Source organism: Caenorhabditis elegans, chromosome V, assembly GCF_000002985.6.
Source record: "Caenorhabditis elegans chromosome V".
In the NCBI taxonomy this organism is placed as follows: Eukaryota; Metazoa; Nematoda; class Chromadorea; order Rhabditida; family Rhabditidae; genus Caenorhabditis; species Caenorhabditis elegans.
Window position 1 is genome coordinate 18,993,832 of NC_003283.11, and position 20,472 is coordinate 19,014,303.

The window sequence follows — 20,472 nt, forward strand, 5'->3', positions numbered from 1 at the left end:
TTGATTTTTTTTTTGCAAATTTATCGATTTTTTCTCAATTCTTTCATTTCTTCCTCGATTTCATCGCTTTTCCACCTATTTTCCCCTGTAAAACTCTCGATTCTCCAGGAAAATGAGCCCAACGAAGCGATATTCGAATGACGTCGACTGTGAGCTGGCAAAACGGAGCATTTGGCTTGTAAAAGTGCCCAGATATTTGTCAGAGCTCTGGGATGCCAACGAGGGAAATGTTGTTGGAAAATTGCAGATTGGAGCGCAGGTAAAATTGGAAAAAATATTGAAAATCCTGTTGAAAATGCTGAAAATGAAGTTTTTGGCCCAAAAATAGTGTGGAAAATCGGAAAAATCTGAAATTCTGGTCAAAAATGTGATTTTCAAAGGAAAAAACATCGATTAAATCATAAAAGATATGAAATTTGGGAAAAAATTCAAAAATAAGGTAGAACCGTCGTTTTTTGGACAGAAAAATACCTCAGGTTTTCAAATGAAAAAAATCTGAAAAATGTGGAAAACGGCATTTAATTTTCAATTTAATGACATTTTTCCTCGAAAATCTGAATTTTTGTCTCAAAAATTGACAAAAATCGATTTTTTGCCGGAAAAACTGGATAATTCCACTGAAAATTTGACATTTAACCAATTTTTCTGTGTTTTACATAAAAATGCACTGAAGAAGAACCAAGAAATTCGAAATTCTACTGAAAATGCGGAAAAATTCGAAATTATTTTAAGAAAATTAAATTTTAACTGCTTTTTTAAACTCAAAATTTGAAATTTTCTGCTAAAAATTCAATTTTGATCAAAAAAGCCTGAATTTCTCACCGAAAAATGAAATTTTCTGAAAAAATTGAAAAAAAAAATACACCAGAAGCTTAGAAAATCGATTTTTCAATGAAATTTTCAGTGGAATTAATTGTTTTTCGGTTGAAAATCGATTTTTCAAGTTAAAACGCTAGTTTTACAGTGAAAAATGCTCATTTTTAGAGTTTTTTCACGGGAAAAATGCTTAAATTAGGACATTTTTCTCCGAAAACTGAATTTTTGGTTTAAAAATTTAAATTTCAGGTCGAGCTTCACACCGCCAAAGGTCTCATTCATCCCAAACCAAAAGAGCCCACAGAGGGCTCATCATCTACAGTAACCCAACCAGAAGCCTCGGAAATTCCAACAGAATACTCATTTATTCTTCATGACGTCAAATCTCAAACAATGAGCGTTTTATCCGAAGATAAGCAGGGACTCGGTGCAGATGCTCCAATCAAAACTGGAAAACTGGCAATTGAGGGACGAATTATCAAAAAAGCGGAATGTCGGCCACCGGCCACGTCGAAATATATGAAAATGAAGTTGGCACATATTGTGAAAAATACTCAACCAAAGAAAACGGTTAAAATGATTGAAAAAGCGGCTGTGAAGTTTAAGCCCGTGTCTGTACATGCTGAAGATATGATTAAGAGCAAACAGAAGAAGGATGGAGCTAAAACTTATCGAGCTGATAGAGATGTGCTCCGTGGAGCTCTTTTCAAAGCTTTTGAGAAGCATAGTTTTTATAGGTAAAATACTCGAGAAAACTACGGAAAATTTGTGTTGTTTTGGCCTTTTTCACTGCAACTTTTTCCTCACGAGGGACGAGGAAAAGTGGTTTCTAGGCCATGGCCGAGGGGAAGACAAATTTCAGCGGCCATTTATCTTGCTTTGTTTTCCGCCTGTTTTCTTTCGTTTTTCATCGATTTTTTTCGTTTTTTCTTAATAAAACTGATAAATAAATATTTTTTGCAGATGCCAAAACGATTTCCAAGTAAAAAAAAGTGTATTCAGTGGGCAAGCAGCGGTGAAAGTGGGCATTGTAATATGATGGATTACGGGAATACAAAACCTAAACTTTTTCTTAAACATTATACATATGCTGCTTAGATGCTGAAGCTACCTGATTTTCATAACGAGACCGCTGAAAAAGTTTTGAGGTTTCCAAAATTCAACTTTTTGTGCGAAAATCTCGACTTTTTCACCAAAAAAGTTGAATTTTGAAAACCCTAAAACTTTTTCAGCGGTTTCGTTATGAAAATCAGGTAATTTCAGCATCTAAGCATCATATGTATCATGTTTCAGAAAAAGTTTAGGTTTTGTATTCCCGTAATCCATCATTTTACATTGACCATTTTCACCACTGCTTGCCGACTGAATACATAATTTTTTTACTTGGAAATTGTTTTAGCATCTGCAAAAAGTATTTATTTATCAGTTTTATTAAGAAAAAACGGGAAAAGGCTGTGAAAAACGAAAGAAAACAGGCGGAAAACAAAGCAAGATAAATGGCCGCTGAAACTTGTCGGCCCCTCGGCCATGGCCTAGAAACCACTTTTCCTCGTCCCTCGTGAGGAAAAAGTTGCAGTGAATTTTTTGAAAGTTTTAATAATGGTGTAGTCGAATTATTTTTATCGCCTTATTAGACTCAAAATTGTCTAAAAACACCGAATTTCATAATGAAACTTCTTGAAATCTTTTCAGAAAAGAGTTATGACGGCTCAAAAAATGGTCTAAAATTCGTTAAAATCGGAAATTTGACTTGTCAAGCGGCTCAAAACTATTTTTTTTTGAAATCACCGTCAAATTTTAAGTTTACAAGTTGATCATCTTGCGTTTTGAACTTGATTAAGGTATTTAAAAATCGATAGACGGCGAGATTTTTAATTTTTTCAAACCCAAACTCGCCGTCTATCGATTTTTAAATACCTTAATCAAGTTCAAAACGCAAGATAATCAACTTGTGAACTTAAAATTTGACGGTGATTTCAAAAACAAATAGTTTTGAGCCGCTTGACAAGTCAAATTTCCGATTTTAACTAATTTTAGACCATTTTTTGAGCCGTCATAACTCTTTTCTGAAAAGTTTTCAAGAAGTTTCATTATGAAATTCGGTGTTTTTAGACAATTTTGAGTCTAATAAGGCGATTAAAAAAGTCGACTACACCACCTTTAATGTGGTTTTCCCACAAAAAACTACTGGAAATTTGCAGTATTTTGAGCTGATAACGAATTTTTGGGCGCTGCTTAGACAACAAAAACTACAGTTTATTTCATTAAAAACTGGTAAAAATTCTGGAAATTCGAATAGAAACCGATTTTTAAAGTAAATTTTGCCAGAAATCCACAAAAAAATGGCAAAAATCGGATAAAATCTGAATTCGAAGATTTTGGGCACTGCTAAAGCTACAAACTACAAGTTTTGGGCGCTGCCAATGAATTTTGATGCCGAGAATTTGAATTTCTGTTGAAAAAATGAGTAAAAATCTACATTTTTGAAGGTTCATGGTTTTTCACCAAAAAAAACTGCAGAAAACACCGATTTTTAAACAAAATCTCACCGAAAAATATTAAAAATTGGCGGAAATCGGTTAAAATCGGTTCAAGATCCGAATTTTTACATTTTGGGCGCTGCTTAGACTACAAACTACAAGTTTGGGCGCTGCTAATTCCATTTTGGGCGCTGCTTAGACTACAAACTACAAGTTTTGGGCGCTGCTGATCCGAATTTTTTGCAATTTTGGGCGATTTTTCAATTAAAAATGGAAGAAAATCTATATTTTCATTCAAAAAGTGTCAAAATTTTACGTTTTACTCATTTTTAAAGGGATTTTTACAGATTTTCCCAAGAAAAACTGAAAAAAATAGGCAAAAATTGACGAAATTCCACGTATTTTGCACCTTTCGTTGAGTTTTTTTAGGAAATTCTACACACAAAAAACTGTAAAAATTGGGTGTTATTTTGGTATCAATCGATTAAAAACTGCATTTCAACGTTTTGGGCGCTGCTTAGACTACAAACTACAAGTTTTTGGGCGCTGCTAACTACATGAAACCTCGTTTTTTTGCCAAAATTTCCAAAGTTTTTTCAAAAATCGCACATTTTCGCTAGAAATTTCCGATTTTCAAGCCGAAATATGCGAAAATAATGAAAAATCACACATTTCTAGTGTATTTTTTGGAATTTTTAACGAGAAACACACTAGTTTCCTCCAAAATTTCTAACTTCTTAGAATTCTGTGCATTTTCGATGAAATTTCGGATTTTTTGGCTGGCCGCTGCTTAGACTACAAAAACTACAATTTCTCGCATTTCAGACTTCAAGATCTTCAGCAACTCCTTCAACAACCGGTCAGCTACGTCAAAGAAGTGCTCCAAGAGATTGCCGTCTACAATACTGCTCCACCGCACAAGTCTCTGTGGTGCCTGAAACCGGAATACTGTAACTACAAAGTCAACGCACAATCGGAATAATTCCAACTTTTTTTTGGACATTATTATTATTATTTATTTACTATACATCTCTTCTTTTTTAAAAACATGATGAACACTTGTGAATATTGGGGATTTTTGAATTTTTTTTTTTTTGGATTTCTTCGTTGATTTTGGGTTATTTAGCCCAGTTTTCTATTTATTATCAGATTTTTTTTCGTTTTTTTTCGAGAAAAATAGGAAAAAAAAATTGATTTTTTACTTCTTTTTTTTTCAGAATGGTCAAATTTCAAATCGAAAAAAAGACGCTTCTGGGCCGCTTGGGCAAAATCGACACATGGGGCTCCGTGGAGGTTAACCACCAGACCCCATCCTTTCAAACCTACCTACGAGCCGGACATATTCCCCACCTGACATGGGAAGTTGCTGAGAATCAGCTGAAACTCGAACAAACCCACATTTTTCAAATGACGCTCCCAACGCTGGTGTCAAACGCGAAAATTATCGAGAAATTCGGAAAAGGCGCTGCGAAATTTTGTGGGATGCCTGCAGGCGCGGCGGTTCACCTGACACCGTTTGACCCGCTTGGAAAGCTTCCCGGAGGGTATAATGACTCGAAATCCGTCGCGATTTGGACGGCAAACGGAAAAGTTTCGTTGGATGTTAAAATGTGGCGGGAAATTATTAACTCGTTTGGTTGTGGCTCTATTGAGACTCTTGTCGACTATGATACACCGAAAGATGTTGGACAGAAGAAGCTTGTTAAGGCGGTGGATAGGACGAAAACCTTCCAAGAGCAGCTGTTTCAGCAGGTAGCGAAAAAATCAATTAAAAATTTGAATTTTTCAGGGGAAAAAATGAATGAAAAGCTACATTTTAGCATGAAAATGACTTTTTTTGTGAAAAACTGGTGAAAATTTGGTGAAAATCGGTTGAAACCTGGATTTTTTTCATTTTGGCGCTGCTAAGACTACAAACTACACAATTTTGGGCGCTGCTAATTCAATTTTGGGCGCTGCTTAGACTACAAACTACAATTTTTGGGCGCTGTTAATTCAATTTTGGGCGCTGCTAAGACTACAAACTACAATTTTTTGGGCGCTGCTAATTCAATTTTGGGCGCTGCTAAAGCTACAAACTACAATTTTTGGGCGCTGCTAATTCAATTTTGGGCGCTGCTAAAGCTACAAACTACAAGTTTTGGGCGCTGCTAATTCAATTTTGGGCGCTGCTAAGACTACAAACTACACAATTTTGGGCGCTGCTAATTCAATTTTGGGCGCTGCTTAGACTACAAACTACAATTTTTGGGCGCTGCTAATTCAATTTTGGGCGCTGCTAAAGCTACAAACTACAATTTTCTCGATTTTGAACTGAAAAATGACTTTTTTCCAGCTTTTTTGAAAGTTTTCACAACTTTTCTCCGAAAAAATTGCAAAATAATCGGTGTAAAAGCCTGAATTTTACCAGTTTGGGCGCTGCTTAGACTACAAAAACTACAACTTTTTTGTGTAAAAATCTAAATTTATTGCGATTTTCATAGTTTTTACACCAAATTTTCGCAAATTTTCTAGGACGAAAAAGTGAATGGAGAACGAATTGTGTCGCTGGGCGGTGGTTTCAGCAAGTATCATCGGAGGAAATGTGCAGTTGACGTTGGATTGGCTGAAAATATTGCTGGATACACTGTCGAATTTCGCGAATTCACAGAGGGAAAGGAAACTGACGATAAGGAGATGAAAGAGCTCCTGGAGGAGACTTTTGTTCGTTTTTTCACTGAAAATTTGGCTTTTCTGCGAAAAAAAAATAGATGAAAAGAGCATTTTTAACGATTTTTGAGGCAATTTCCGCTGAAAATTCATAAAAATTCCATTGAAAATCGTGAATTCCCTCGAAATTGCGAAAAAAATCGGCAATTTTGGTTAATTTTGAGCGAAAATGTGATTTTGGGCGCTGCTTAGACTACAAACTACAAGTTTTGGGCGCTGCTTAGACTACAAACTACAAGTTTTGGGCGCTGCTAACTACATAAAACTTCGTTTTCGACCAAAATTTCCTAATTTTTTCTAAAAATCACTTATTTCCGATAGAAATTTCCGATTTTCAAGCCGAAATATGCGAAAGTTCACCGAAAATCACACATTTCTGGGCAATTTTTCATTATTTTCCACCAGAAAATCACTAATTTCTTCAAATTTTTGAATTTTCCATAGAATTTCTGCTTGAAAATCCAAAAACCTGAATTTTTGGCGCTGCTAACCACACAAAAAGCACAATTTCCTCGGATTTTTAACTGAAAATCCCGGATTTCTAGCGGAAATGGTCGATTTTTCCCCAAAAAATCATGCATTTTTTTCCAGAGCCCACTTCCACCTACAAAACTCCGATGTATCTCAGGACCTTTCAACCCAAAAACCGTGCTTTTCCTCGTCCAACAAGGAATCGATCTGTTCGACTCGTCATTTCCAGTTAAATTGGCCGAAGAAGGCCACGCGTTCTGTCTTTCAGACGATTTTCCGACGTCTTCGAAATATGAAGTAGTGGATTTCAATAATGAGAAGTTCGCCGACGATTTTACCGCACTTTTCGACGGATGCGCCTGCTATACGTGCACAAAATACACTAAAGGATACCTACAACACCTTCTGAACACCCGAGAGCTTCTGGCTTCGATTTTATTAGTTATTCATAATATGACAGAGTATGATAAAATGTTTAAGCTTATTCGGAGCTCGTTGGAGAATTCTGAAGGATTGTGATTGGTTTTTTCAAATTTTTTTTGTTGATTTTATATACTCTATTCTTGTTATTTTTTCACTTGTTGGTTTCTTAATTTAATTAAACACCTTTTATTCAGCGTTTTATTGCAATTTTCCCGGTAAAAACTCCGGTTTTTTATATATTTCCTATAATTTTTTCCCTATTTCCCCAAAATTCAGCCTAATTTCCCAGATGTCATCGATTTCCTCCTCCTCATCAAATGTCCGAATGGATCGCCGATTCGATTGGGTTGGACCGCCGGATAATTTATCGAAAATTCGCAAAATTATGTGAGAAAATCCTGAAAAATACGCTGAAAATAAATAATTTTCGCAATTTTTAGCGCTGCCGCACGGAAAAGTGGGCGGAGTTTGGTGACGCAACACCTCCGCGCACTTTTCCATTTGTTAACGAAAACTAGATTTTAATCAATTTTCGTCGGTTTTCAGCGAAATTTTCCCATATTTTTTGCCAAAAATCTGTTTTAAAAATTATAATTATTGATTTTCCAGGCTCCGCCGCGTCGATAATGAGTCGGAACTCGAGCGGCAGTATCGGCTGGCTCGGGAAGAGCTGAATCAGTGGAATTCGGATTTTTGGGCCGAACACAATCAACTGTTCGACCGGCAAAAGTCGGATTTTGTCGAGCGAAAGCAGCAAGAGCTTGGAAGACTGGAACACGTGTCGGCGAACGAGCTCAGCGAGTTTTATCGCGATTTTTTGAATGATCGACACGTGGCGATGATGGCCTATAATAAGTGGGTGAAAATGCGGTGGAAATCGGATAAAATTGATTAAAATTGATGAAAATTCGCGAAAAATCGATTAAAATCCATGAAAATTGCTATTTTTCATGTAAAAAATCAATATTTTCAGAGAATGGTACCGCCGAAACCTGCAACTGATTTGGCCAGCACTCAAAGTCAACGTTGTCCGATTTTTCCGAATGGCGAGGCGTTAATTTGTAGATTTTTTGGGTAGTTTTAGTTGATTTCGTTGCTTTTTCCCCGATAAAAATGGGTTTTTTCTTGATTTTTTATCGTATTTCTTGAATTTTCAACGGGTTTTCCACCCTAATTTTACCTTTTTCAACCTTTTTTCCACTTTTTTGCCAATTTCCGCATTCAGATGGTCGCTGGAAAACGTACTGGAGCCGCGAAGGGCTCACGCCACAACAAGAAATATTGGAGAAAGGGAACGAATATCGATGATATTGAGGATTCGATTCGTAAGTTTATTTTCGAGCGATTGTCGCTGAAAAATCATCGAAATTTCCAGTATTTTGACGAAAAAACCAAAAATTTCCATTAAACATGGTAATTCTTTCAAAATTGCGACAAAAATCGGCGATTTTGGTTAATTTTGAGCGAAAATATGATTTTGGCGCTGCTAAGCTAATTTTAGGCAAAAATTCTCAATTTTTTCACGTTTTTAGGCTAAATTTCACTAATTTTTCCGATTTTCAGACATCAAATCCCGTCAGGCAGCAACTGGAGGTGTCATTTCTGAGATGAAAGACGAAGATCTGTTCATTGTCGATCGTACCGCCACCGCCAACAAGCCAGTCGTGCCGAAACTGACGAAAAAGCAGCAGGCCGCGTTGGAAAAAATCACCAAAAACATCACACAGGAGCATGTCACACTTCCAAAACCATCCACCACATCGAAAATTCTGAAAAAACCCGCCAAATTGCCACGTGGCAACGCGATTTTGGCGCTGAAAAAGGGGCCAAAAGCAGCGGCGCCGGCGGCGAAAAAGAAGAATTTCGACGTTTGGACGACTGATTTGACGCCGAAGATTCCGAAATCTAAGCTTGAGAATCAAGAAGCCGCAGAGCATTTTCTGAAAGTTGTGAAGAAAAAGCAGCCGAAAACGCCAGGAAAATCGATTACAAGTCTGCTTCCAGCAGTACAAATTGCCGAAGGAGGTGCTTCTTATAATCCAGAAAGTGCAGAATATCAGGAATATGTGGCGAAAATTGCCGGAGAAGAACAGAAATTGATTGATCACGAGGCGAAGATTAAAGCCGGAATTGAGCCACAGTGGGAGAAGGTGTGTGTAGGCGTTGAGAAGGAAGAAATTGGCTGGAAATTTGAGAAAAATTGGAGAAAATCCGAGAAAAATGGTCGAAAAATCGAAGAAAATGGCCTAAAAATTGTTGAAATTTAGATTTTGGCGCTGTTTAGACTACAAAAACTACAAAAAGCAGCTGCTACCAAAATTTTTTGGAGCGATTTAAATGGAAATTTAGCGAAAATAGAGAGAAATCCAACTGATTTGCTGAAAAAATTGGCGAAAATCGCAGAAAATAGATGAGAAACAGGAAAATTAGAGAAAAAATTGGCGAAAATTGGTGAAAAACCAGAGAAAATATGAAAAGTCGACGAATTTGGCTCAAAAATTGTTGAAATTCGAGTTTTATTGCTCTGAAAATTGCATTTTCATCTAGAAAATTTGGAAAATAGCGAAATTTTAACCAAAAAAATCGAGAGAAACTTGAATTTTTGCTCATCTAGAGCCTAAAAACATGAAAATTGTATTTTTTTTGGACGATTTTCAGCCAAAATCGGCAATTTTCAGGTGAAAAACAGGAGATTTTGGTCAAATTTTGTCCAAGTACCAACAAATTTTAGATTTTGGGCGCTGCTTAGACTACAAAGACTACAAAATCATGGTTTTTTACTCATTTTTCTTGATTTTGAACTAAAAATTGACTTTACTCCAGGTTTTTTTTGGTGAAAAATCAGTGAAAATCTAGATTTTCTCTTAAAAAATTCCCTAAAAGTGGCGTTTTTCACAACTTTTCCCGAAAAAATTGCACAAAAATAGGTGTAAAAGCCTGATTTTTAACATTTTGGCGTTGCTTTGACTACAAAAACGAAAAATTGAAGAAAAATGATGAACAATCGAAGAAAATGACCTAAAAGTCGTTAAAATTTAGATTTTGGCGCTGCTTAGACTACAAAAACTACAATTTTTGGCCGCTGCTAACTACAAAGACTACAAAATCATGGTTTTTTGCTCATTTTTCTTGATTTTGAACTAAAAATTGACTTTTCTCCAGCTTTTTTAGTGAAAAAATCGGTGAAAATCTTGATTTTAATCTTGATTTAAAAAGTGGCGTAAAAGTAACATTTTTCAAAGGTTTTCACAACTTTTCCCGTAAAAATTGCACAAAAACGGGTGGAAAAGCCTGAATTTTATATTTTTGGAGCTGCTTAGACTACAAAAACTACAAAAAATGGCCAATTTCAGTGGGAAAAATGGGAAAATTGTTTTAAAAACGTCATTTTCGAGGGTTTTTTTCGCAGTCAAAAAAGCCAATTTTTAGCTAATTTTTAAGCTGAAAAAGCCTGGAATTTGCTAAAAAAAAATCCCAAAATTTGCTATCAATTTGAAATTTCCAGGTGACCACAGAGCACGAGCGCTTCTTGGAAATGGCTGAAGGACTCAGAATTCATCCGAAATACGGAAAAGACGATGAAGAAGAAGAAGAAGCTGGAAATTCTGAAAAATCGATGAAAACTGGTGGAGAAGCGGAGCCAAAGAGCCAACGTGTCGAATGTGACCGTATGACAAAAGAGCAAAAGAAAAAGAAGGCAAAAGCACAGAAATTGGATAAAGAAGAGAAGCGTCGGCTTGAGGAAAAGGCCAAGGAGCAGGATTCACATAATGTCTATCGGTACGAGCTGAGGAGAAATGCTCGTTTTTAGCCGGAAAATTACAGGAAATTTTGAAGAAATGCTATATATAATTCGAAACAAAAACCTGAAAATTTGACAAATTTTCACGACGAGAATCGTAGAAAATCCGTAAAATTCAAGTTTTACAATTTTTTTTTGAGAGTATTTGGTGGAAATTCGGAAAAACTTTCCGCCGAATTTTCCTCTAAAAATCCAAATTTTCTGAAAATCCAAAAAAAAGTTTATTAAATTCTAAAATTAAATTTCAATTTTTTTCAGAATTCCAAAATTTCACCACATTTTTATTTAAAATTCGAAAAATTTCCAAAAAAACCGCGAAGTTTCTCCAAAAAAAAATTCAAATTTACTCCAAAAATTCCTAATTTCCATAACTTTGGCCAAAAAAAATCCAAAATATTCCAAATTTTCTCAAAAATTTCAAAATTCCTCTAAAAAAAACCCAAGATTTCATTTTAAAAAATGTCCCAAATTTCAAATTTTTTCCTAAAATTTCACAAAATGTACCGAATTTTCACCTGAAAAACGTGAAAAAGGCCAAGGAGCAGGATCGGTACGAGCTGAGTGAAATGCTCGTTTTTAGCCCTGAAAATTACAGGAAATTTTGAGAAAATGCGAAAAAATCCTGGAAATTTCCAGAAAAACGGCCCAAAAAACGAGAAAATCACGGAAATTTCGTGTAGAAATCGGTGATTTCCGTGAAAATTCTAGAAATTATCTATAAAATTGTAGAATATCATCGAGTAAATCCCCGAAAAATGCTGAAAATTCTGAAAATTTGTGCAAAATTTACATGGAAAATTGCTCGTTTTTAGCTCGAAGTTTCGAGAAGGCCGAAAATTTTTTTAGAAAAACCTCCCAAAAAGTTTAAAATTCCAGGAAATTTCTGTATTTTCAGCGCATTTTAACTCTGAAAATCGATGAAAATCGATATAAAAATCGGCATTTTTTGATAATTTCAAAGCTAAAACATGAAAAATGAATTTTTTTTTGGACGACGAATTTTTCAAAAAAAAAATTCCAAATTTTCATCTGAAAAATCCAAAAATTCAAAAATTTATTCAAAATTCCACATTTTTCGTAAAAAAGCCAAAACAAAAAAAGCCAAAATTATTCTTTTTTCTGCACAAAAAATTTGAAAATCTTTATATTTTCCTATGAAAAGTCAAAAAAAAGCGCCAATTTCTTCTTAAAAATCAAATTTTCACTAATTTTTCCAAATTTTTCACCTAAAAATCCAAAAATTGGCTAATTTTCACTAATTTTTCCAAATTTTTCACCTAAAACTACAAAAATCCCCAATTTTGCAGCACAAAACAACTGCACAAAGAGCTTGACGAAGAGGAAAAGCAGCGTCACGAGGAGTCGGAAGTCCGTAAAAAGGAAAAATTGATAAATAAACTGACAAAACGTCAGCAACTCGGAAAAGGAAAATTCGTTGACGCCGAAGATCCATTCCTTCTTCAGGAAGAACTAACTGGAAACCTTCGTCAATTGAAGCCACAGGGACACGTGTTGGATGATAGAATGAAAAGTTTGCAGAGAAGAAATATGCTTCCAATTGGTGGAGATAAGGAAAAGAGAAGAATTAAGAATCGTCTGAAGTCGAAAGTTGTCGAGAAACGAAGTGCCAAGAATATTGTCAAAGGAAGCCGTGTTATTTAAATTTTTTGTCGTTTTTTTTTGGTGATTTTTGAGGGAAAACGAGCTGAAAACTGGGGTTTTTAGTGATTTTTAACCTAAAAATTGATAATTTTTTTGGCAAATTTTGATTTTTTGACCAAAAAATTTGAAATTTTAGACATTTTTTATTCTGAAAATCTGATTTTCTGGCTTAAAACTGATTAATTTTGGCAAAATTCTAATGTTTTATAAAATTTAATTTAAATTTCATTTTTCTGTGGAAGAACTTCAAATTTTTGATGTTTTTCAACTCAAAACAAAAAAATTCCGATTTTCCCCAAAAAATGCCAAATTTTGCACCTTTTTAGCTAAAAGTTCAAAAAATTTCCATTTTCAATGGTATTTCACTACAAAATTCCCAATTTTCAGACATTTTTCCATCGAAAATCACCCCAATTTCACCCCAATTTCCATTTTTTTTCCAAAAATATCGTTGTTGTTCCCCTTCATTACTCTTTTATTTTGTTGTTAATTCGTTATTTTTTATCATGAAAAACTGTTTTTCTGAAAAATTTGAAATTTCCAAAAAAAAGCCGGAATTTTCAGGAAAAAGGTGAAATATTTCTAAAAGTCTGCAGAGAAGAAATATGCTTCCAATTGGTGGTGATAAGGAAAAAAGAAGAATTAAGAATCGTCTGAAGTCGAAAGTTGTCGAGAAACGAAGTGCCAAGAATATTGTCAAAGGAAGCCGTGTTATTTAAATTTTTTGAGCTTTTTTCGTGTTTTTTTGGTGATTTTTGAGCGAAAATGAGCTGAAAATTGGGGTTTTTAGTGATTTTTAACCTAAAAATTGATAATTTTGGCAAATTTTGATTTTTTGACCAAAAAATTTGAAATTTTGGGGAAAATTTTACCCTAAGATTTTATATTTTCGTCAAATTTCGAATATAGCTTTTTGTCTAAAAAATTTGAATTTTTGGCAATTTTTAGTCTAAAATTTTATAATTTTTTCAAATTTTGAATTTTTTGAGTGAAAACTGAAATTTTTAGTGATTTTTAACCTAAAAATTTGAAAATTTTTGCAAATTTTTAATATTTTAAGCTTTTTGACGGGAAAATTGGAATTTTTGGCAATTTTTACCCCAAAATTTCGATTTTCTAGTCTAAAACTAATTAATTTTGGCAATAGCCTAACATTTTGTAAAATTTAATTTAAAATTCATTTTTCTGTGGAAGAACTTCAAATTTTTGATGTTTTTCAACTCAAAACAAAAAAATTCCGATTTTCCCCGAAAAATGCCAATTTTTGCACCTTTTTAGCTAAAATTTCAAAAAATTTCCCATTTTCCAAAAATATCGTTGTTGTTCCCCTTCGTTACTCTTTTATTTTGTTGTTAATTCGTTATTTCCGTTATTTTTTATCATGAAAAACTGTTTTCTGAAAAATTTGAAATTTCCGAGAAAAAAACCAAATTTTCAGAAAAAAAAACTTTTTTGAAAATTCAAAAAAAAAAACAAATTTTTTAAACTAAAAAATTCCACAATTTTTGCAAATTCTTGCGTAGTCCTACGTGGAAATTTTTGAAAAACAATTCTCGAAAATTCAAATAAAAATCGATAAATTTCGAAAAAATTCTGAAATTTTGAAATTTTTATTGAAATTTTAAAAGAAATTCCCAGAATTTTCAGAGAAAAACTGAATTGCTCCAACAAATTGAGTTTGCTGGCGCTTTTTTGGTGCGAAAACTAGAAAAGTGGTAAGAAAATAATTCAAATTGTTGGCGCATTACTCGATCGTGCACCAAATTTGCGCCAGCAAACTAAAATTGCTAGCGCATTCCTCGTGCAGCACCAAAAGTGCGTCAGCAACAAATTGCTTTTAACGAAAATTGCTATCGGTATCCAAAAAAAAAACGACTGACGCATTTCCAGTGCCTTGGCGCACTTCTCGTCCATCACCAAAAGTGCGCCAGCAAACTTCTGCTGGCGCATTTCTCGTGCATCGCCAGATTTGCGCCAGCTAGCTCAAGTTACTGACGCATTTTGCGTGCAGAATCTGAAAAGCGCTAACCAATGATAGTTGCTGGTGCACTTCTCGTTCATCACCAAAAGTGCGCCAACAAACTTCTGCTGGCGCATTTCTCGTGCATCACCAGTAGTGCGCCAGCAAAAAGGAGCCTTTTTTTGATACTGGAAACGAAATTTCGAAAAAAAAATCGAAAAATTCGAGAAAATTTTGACGTGAAAAAATGGAAAAAAAAATCAAAAAAAAAATTTTGATTTAAAAAATTCAAATTTCCACGCCTTGACCCCCGAGTACCCCGCTGACACGTGTCCCCCCCCCCCGGGGTGTATGAAATCAAAAAAATCAATAATCAGTATTCGAAAATCACATCGATCGAGATATCATCTTCTACTGCTGCTCTTCCTGGGTACTTCTCCGATTTGAGAAAAGAAGATTCCTCCTCCTCCACATTTCGAAATGTTTGGTACAAAGAAGACGGGCGGTTTATTTTTGGTGGTCATGGTCATGATGATGATGACGTCATCGTCATTTGCACAGGACTCATCGACGGATGATCCAACAACTCAAGCAGCGCCAGTGCGTCAACTGCACTGGGAAAGCGTCAGCAAACAACATTTGTTAGCGCTTTTCATATTATGCACCGAAAATGCGTCAGTAACTTGAGCTTGCTGGCACATTCTTGGTTCTGCACGAGAAACACGTCAGCAAACATGCCTTGACGCTTTTTTTTCATATGTTGCACCAAAGAAACGCCAGCAATTTGGAATTAATAGCGCGCTTTCGGTTTTGCACGAGAACTGCGCCAAGGAATTGTGATTTGCTGACGCTTTTTTCGATCTTACACCAAAAATACGCCTGCGGTTTGGGGTTGCTGGCGCTTTTTTGGATACTGCACGTTTCGTCAACGAGAAATGTGCCAGCAATATTAAGCTGTTGGCACACGTTCAGTGAATAATCCAAAAATGCGCCAGCAACGTGTTGCTAACGCACTTTTAGTGCTACACGAATAGTGCGTCAAGGCACCAGAAATGCGCCAACAAAAACTATTGATTTTTTAGCTTAACGTGACAACGGAACGTGAGATGCCATTTCCACTCAATTCACTTCAAGGTTCCTACAAACTGACCAATATGAGAACGTATCAATTTTTTTCAAAATTTCAAAAAAAAATCAATAAATTTCAGTGCCGATCATCCACCAACACTGGCGACAATCTGGGATCTTGCCGGAGTCGACTTTGATATTGTCGCGTGGCCGCCAAAGGAGTGTGCAGCGTAAGTGATCGAGAAGTGCGCCAAGGCACGAGACATGCGCCAGCAGTGATATTATATGCACATTGAAGCTAGAGACAAGCAATTGGCATCTAACTTAATTTCAACAATTTTAGTTCAAAATTCGCAGAGTTAGAAGAGTATCGAGAATTGCGCCGAGGCACGAGAAATGCGCCAGCAGTGATATTATATGCACATTGAAGCTAGAGACAAGCAATTGGCATCTAACTTAATTTCAACAATTTTAGTTCAAAATTCGCAGAGTTAATTGTGTATCGAGAATTGCGCCAAGGCACGAGAAATGCGCCAACTCACCGAAATTGCGCCAAAGTCGATATTATACTTATTTTGAAGCTAGAATTACGCCTAATTTAGTACACTTAGTTTCAGTAATTTGCGTTTAACATTCGTGGAGTTCTAGGCTAATCGAGAATTGCGTAAAGCACGAGAAATGCGCAAAGTCACAGAAATTGCGCCATAGTCAATATTATACTTATTTTGAAGCTAGAAGCGAGCCAAACTCAACTAACATAGTCTTAGCGTTCCTGTATCAAAGTTGACAAAGTTATAGGCGTATCGAGAATTGCGCCAAGGCACGAGAAATGCGCCAACTCACCGAAAAAGCGCCATAGTCGATATTATACTTATTTTGAAGCTAAAAACAAGCTGAATTCGAATTTTTTAGTTCAAAAACGTTTTGAGCGAAACTAAAAAAGTTAATATTTCAGAGTCCACGTGTACTTTATTGATGCGAAATTCAAGGGCGCAGTGTTGCATATTGTTGAGGATATTGTGAAAAAGAGTCCGTTTGTCAAATTTTATCCACAAATTGGAAGAATCGATGTCAAGCCAACACAAGATGGGAATGTACTTGAGGGAACATTCAATCAGCGACATGCCATTTCATTTACCCATTTGAATAGTTCTACGTATTCTGTAGAGTTGGCCAACAATTTTGTGGATAAAATCAATAAATACAATGGAATCAAGACTAAACAGAGTGTTCAGATGGAATTGAGTGGGCGGTTGGCGTTTGTTGTCACGAATAGTCGATTCTGTTTTGCACATATCACTCGGGATAGACAGAATACTTTCTACACGTCGCTATTCGATTTTGATTCGTGAGATATTGATTTATTGATTTTTGCCGCCGGAAAATCGATAATCACCGAAATCCCCCGAAAATATCGATTTTTCAGCTTCTCTAAGAACCAAAACCGCATGGCAAAATATTTGTCGACATTTGAAGAACCAGAGGGAGTTCATTCGCTCTTCAAGCCGCCTGTCAATTTGGATAAAGGCCTTCTAAAATCTGTTGATTTGTTGTCGGTATGTGTTTTTTGGTTATAACTTTTTCAAATTTGCTGGGAGACTTGATTTTGTGCAAAGTTTGAGTTCACCATGTTTCTAGCTTCAAAATGAGTAAAATATCGATATTGGCGCATGTTCGGTGAGCTGGCGCGTTTTCCGTGCCTTGGCGCAATTCTTGTTGCGCCCAGAATTACGTTAATCATACTTCAAACTCCGATAAACTACGACTTTCTTGTTCTGCTTGCGATTAGCTTCAAAATGAGTATAATATCGATATTGGCGCATTTTCGGTGAGCTGGCGCGTTTTCCGTGCCTTGGCGCAATTCTTGTTGCGCCCAGAATTGCGTTAATCTTACTTCAAACTCCGATAAACTACGACTTTCTTGTTCTGCTTGCGATTAGCTTCAAAATGAGTATAATATCGATATTGGCGCATTTTCGGTGAGCTGGCGCGTTTTCCGTGCCTTGGCGCAATTCTTGTTGCGCCCAGAATTACGTTAATCTTACTTCAAACTCCGATAAACTACGACTTTCTTGTTCTGCTTGCGATTAGCTTCAAAATGAGTATAATATCGATATTGGCGCATTTTCGGTGAGCTGGCGCGTTTTCCGTGCCTTGGCGCAATTCTTGTTGCGCCCAGAATTACGTTAATCTTACTTCAAACTCCGATAAACTACGACTTTCTTGTTCTGCTTGCGATTAGCTTCACAATGAGTATAATATCGATGTTGGCGCATTTTCGGTGAGTTGGCGCGTTTTCAGTGCCTTGGCGCAATTCTCGATACGCTTAGAACTCCTCCAGTTTTCATCCAAAATTTCTGAAATTAAGTTTGCTGCCATTATCTCATTTCCAGTTTTCATTTAAGTACGATATTGCTGCTGGCGCATTTCTCGTGTCTTGGCGCGATTCTCGATGCGCTGAAAGTGAAAAAGTGAAAATACTAAAAAGTCATTTTTCAGGTTCTCAAACCTCCAGTTATCCAAACTATGTCAAAAATGCGTTCTCAGTTGAAAGTGTGCACTGGATACAGTACCAGATCCCGGAATCCTTTGAAAAAAGCGTTCGGACTGATTACGGTCGACTCTTGGAAGGTTTCTGAGGAGAATGCGCAATTGCCGAAGAGATATTCGAGTTTCTATGTGGATATTGGAGAGCGTTGTAGTTGGTTAGTGTGATATAAATTTCATTTGAAAATTGTTAAAGTTTAAAGCTAAAAATTAGGAAAAAGTAGATGGAAACTGATGAAGTTTTGGAAAAATTTCAAATTTTCCCCCTTAATTTTTTGTACTGGTTTTTCAGCACATTGTACCTAACTAATCATAATCAGCTCGCCGAGAGCTTTCAAATGAGTATAATATCACCCTTGGCGCAATTTCGGCGCATTGGCGCTTTTCTCGTGCCTTGGCGTAATTCTTGATACAGCTGTAGCATAGTTATTTTTAAGTGAAACTAGTTTGAATTGTGCCCATAAGCTTTTACCAGCGCGAAGCTATAATTCAATAAAATTTTTAACTTGGCGCACGTTTGGTGCACAGAAAACCCTGCAAATTATAGTTTTACTGGACACAAAACGCGTCAAGGCAATGGAAATGCGTTAAAATTAGATTTTTCGAACTAAGCTCGCTGAGAGCTTTCAAATGAGTATAATATCACCTATGGCGCTTTTTCGGTGCATTGGCGCATTTCTCGTGCCTTGGCGCAATTCTTGATACAGCTCTAGCTCAACGAGTTTTACTCCAAATCAATTGAAATTAAATGCAATAGATTTGACATGTTTTTGCCTTCATTTTAAGTATAATACTGCCCTTGGCGCATTTCTCGTGCCTTGGCGCAATTCTCGATGTTTGTCTATTTTTGTTGATTTTGAGCCAAATTCACTGAAAATTTTTGATTCTAGCTCAGTTTTTGAAAAGCTTGCTAGTAATTAATATTTTTTCCAGGATTCGTCTGTGGATCACTAACATTGAAAAGTTCGACTCTTACAATAACAGCATGAAACTGGACGAAACTATCGATTTCTTCTTTGATCAGCAATTCTACGTGGGTCCAGACAGTGATAAAGCCCGTCCACTGGCTGGTCACTCGGGACAAATCAATCGATTATCGATTAGAAGACATTGGTTTGGAGATGATAACAAGCATCTAGACAAGGATGTTCAAGCTGTTCAATTGTCTTATGGTAGAGATCAGGGACCGGCACTTCCATATTGAGTTCTTCAATTTGAAATCAATGGCTCAGAACAATTTCAATGTTCATTTGATTAAGGCAGCAAAATGTGAGGCTAATATTACACCGGTTAGTTTTTTTTCGCATAATTTTTTTTTAATTTTGAGTTTAAACCATTAAAACCAAAAAATTTGAACTCAGCCCTTCTTCAGCTTTAAAATGCGTATAATATCGCCCTTGGCGCACTTTTCGTGCACTGGCGCAATTCTGGATACGCGTCTGTTTAGGATATTTTAGCACAGAGCCTTATGAAAATTAGTTAACTAAATTCAGAGTGTTGTCAGCATTCAAATGAATACAATTTTGCCCTTGACGCGTTTTCGGTGCCTTGACGTATTTCTAGATACGCGTCTAGTTTGGTGAATTTTCAGTAAAATTTTATGAAAAGCAATTTTTCGAGCCCACCATGCCCCCAGCTTCAGTATAACCTATGGCGCAATTTCGGTGCCTTGGCGCTTTTTTAGTGAGTTGGCGCAATTCTAGATTCGCTTCTAGTTTGGTGAATTTTCAATTAAAATCGATGAAAATTAGAAATTCAAGCTCAGCATGCTCCCAGCTTTCAAATGAGTATAATATCACCCTTGGCGCAATTTCGGTGCCTTGGCGCACTTTTCGTGCTGTGGCGCATTTCTTGATTTACATGTTCTAGGGTAGTTTTTTCCTGAAAATCTTGTTTTTTTACACATTTTCAATGTATTAACCCTTCTAATTCCTATTTTTCCAGGCCAGTCAAACATCCCGTCTGGCGTCAGCCAATCCATCAGAACCCAACAGCCTGCAATTCACTGAGTGTACCCGAACGATTCTGCAAAATAAGTATGCTGGATCAATCAAGACTGGATAACTATTTTTCCGTCGTTTACTTGAACTACTTGTATGAATTCCTGAATTTTTGTATTGCACCATGTCGATAAAGTCGATTGTTTTTCGAAAAAAAAAACCATTTTTCATAGAAATTTTACAGAGTTTGAGAATAGGATGGAGTAGGTCTGTAGGTAGGCAGGTATGCACAAAGTAGGCACGTGTAGGCATTGGATAGGTAGGGAGGCATTAGGCAGGCAGCCGTAAGGTAGACATGTAGGTGTAGGTTGATAGACATGAGGAAGGCACGTAGGCCAGCAGACACAAAAAATAATAGGTAGGCATAATATAGGCACGCAGGTAGGCAGACATGCGGTAGTGAAACATTATGAAAGCAGGTAAATTGTTTGAAGGTAGCCACACAAGAGGCAGCCATAAGACATAAGATGGGTATACCTACCAAAATAGGTATGCTTACCTTATTCCTACTTGTCTAGTGCCTACTTTTGTGCC

At 36.2% G+C, this 20,472-nt stretch overlaps 4 protein-coding genes and 1 pseudogene across 6 annotated transcripts; all 5 read left to right on the forward strand.

Moving 5' to 3' along the window:
* Positions 1-108: 108 nt before the first annotated feature.
* gtf-2F2 (General transcription factor IIF subunit 2) lies at positions 109-4,369 on the forward strand. The gene is made up of 3 exons (NM_171571.7): positions 109-259; positions 1,066-1,553; positions 4,122-4,369. The coding sequence occupies exons 1-3, from the start codon at positions 113-115 to the stop codon at positions 4,276-4,278; spliced, it is 792 nt and encodes a 263-aa protein (NP_741661.1). The 5' UTR covers positions 109-112; the 3' UTR covers positions 4,279-4,369.
* A 144-nt stretch (positions 4,370-4,513) lies between these two features.
* On the forward strand, positions 4,514-7,087 carry tgt-2 (Queuine tRNA-ribosyltransferase accessory subunit 2). The gene is made up of 3 exons (NM_171572.4): positions 4,514-5,048; positions 5,811-5,999; positions 6,597-7,087. The coding sequence occupies exons 1-3, from the start codon at positions 4,515-4,517 to the stop codon at positions 6,993-6,995; spliced, it is 1,122 nt and encodes a 373-aa protein (NP_741662.1). The 5' UTR covers position 4,514; the 3' UTR covers positions 6,996-7,087.
* A 99-nt stretch (positions 7,088-7,186) lies between these two features.
* Positions 7,187-8,025, forward strand: Y39B6A.34 (the record flags this gene model as incomplete). 2 transcript variants are annotated; one of them, NM_171573.6, is made up of 3 exons in its annotated part: positions 7,187-7,286; positions 7,509-7,754; positions 7,873-8,025. In NM_171573.6, the coding sequence occupies 3 exons, from the start codon at positions 7,189-7,191 to the stop codon at positions 7,955-7,957; spliced, it is 429 nt and encodes a 142-aa protein (NP_741663.1). The 2 variants fall into 2 exon arrangements, with proteins under 2 accessions (NP_741663.1, NP_001263934.1); NM_001277005.3 differs by lacking the exon at positions 7,187-7,286 and having other exon boundaries at positions 7,738-7,754; positions 7,873-7,957.
* Positions 8,026-8,124: 99 nt separating this feature from the next.
* nol-53 (Ribosome biogenesis protein NOP53) lies at positions 8,125-12,885 on the forward strand (the record flags this gene model as incomplete). Its single annotated transcript, NM_001380869.3, has 4 exons — positions 8,125-8,224; positions 8,463-9,049; positions 10,405-10,679; positions 12,009-12,885. 4 exons carry the CDS (start codon positions 8,125-8,127, stop codon positions 12,361-12,363), a joined length of 1,317 nt encoding a protein of 438 aa, NP_001367001.1. The 3' UTR covers positions 12,364-12,885.
* Positions 12,886-14,803: 1,918 nt separating this feature from the next.
* Positions 14,804-20,002, forward strand: Y39B6A.31 (annotated as a pseudogene). Its single transcript has 8 exons — positions 14,804-14,923; positions 15,406-15,485; positions 15,532-15,621; positions 16,347-16,739; positions 16,818-16,947; positions 17,891-18,096; positions 18,872-19,227; positions 19,883-20,002. Coding segments are annotated over exons 1-8 (1,495 nt in total).
* Positions 20,003-20,472: the final 470 nt, after the last annotated feature.

Excerpts from the sequence above, each read along its gene's own strand:
- gtf-2F2 (NM_171571.7), top strand. The coding sequence starts at position 113 with ATGAGCCCAACGAAGCGATATTCGAATGACGTCGACTGTGAGCTGGCA. Across the intron at positions 260-1,065 it reads AATTGCAGATTGGAGCGCAG|GTCGAGCTTCACACCGCCAA; the intron begins GTAAAATTGGAA and ends TTTAAATTTCAG. Across the intron at positions 1,554-4,121 it reads GAGAAGCATAGTTTTTATAG|ACTTCAAGATCTTCAGCAAC; the intron begins GTAAAATACTCG and ends CTCGCATTTCAG.
- tgt-2 (NM_171572.4), top strand. The coding sequence starts at position 4,515 with ATGGTCAAATTTCAAATCGAAAAAAAGACGCTTCTGGGCCGCTTGGGC. Across the intron at positions 5,049-5,810 it reads AAGAGCAGCTGTTTCAGCAG|GACGAAAAAGTGAATGGAGA; the intron begins GTAGCGAAAAAA and ends CAAATTTTCTAG. Across the intron at positions 6,000-6,596 it reads AGCTCCTGGAGGAGACTTTT|AGCCCACTTCCACCTACAAA; the intron begins GTTCGTTTTTTC and ends ATTTTTTTCCAG.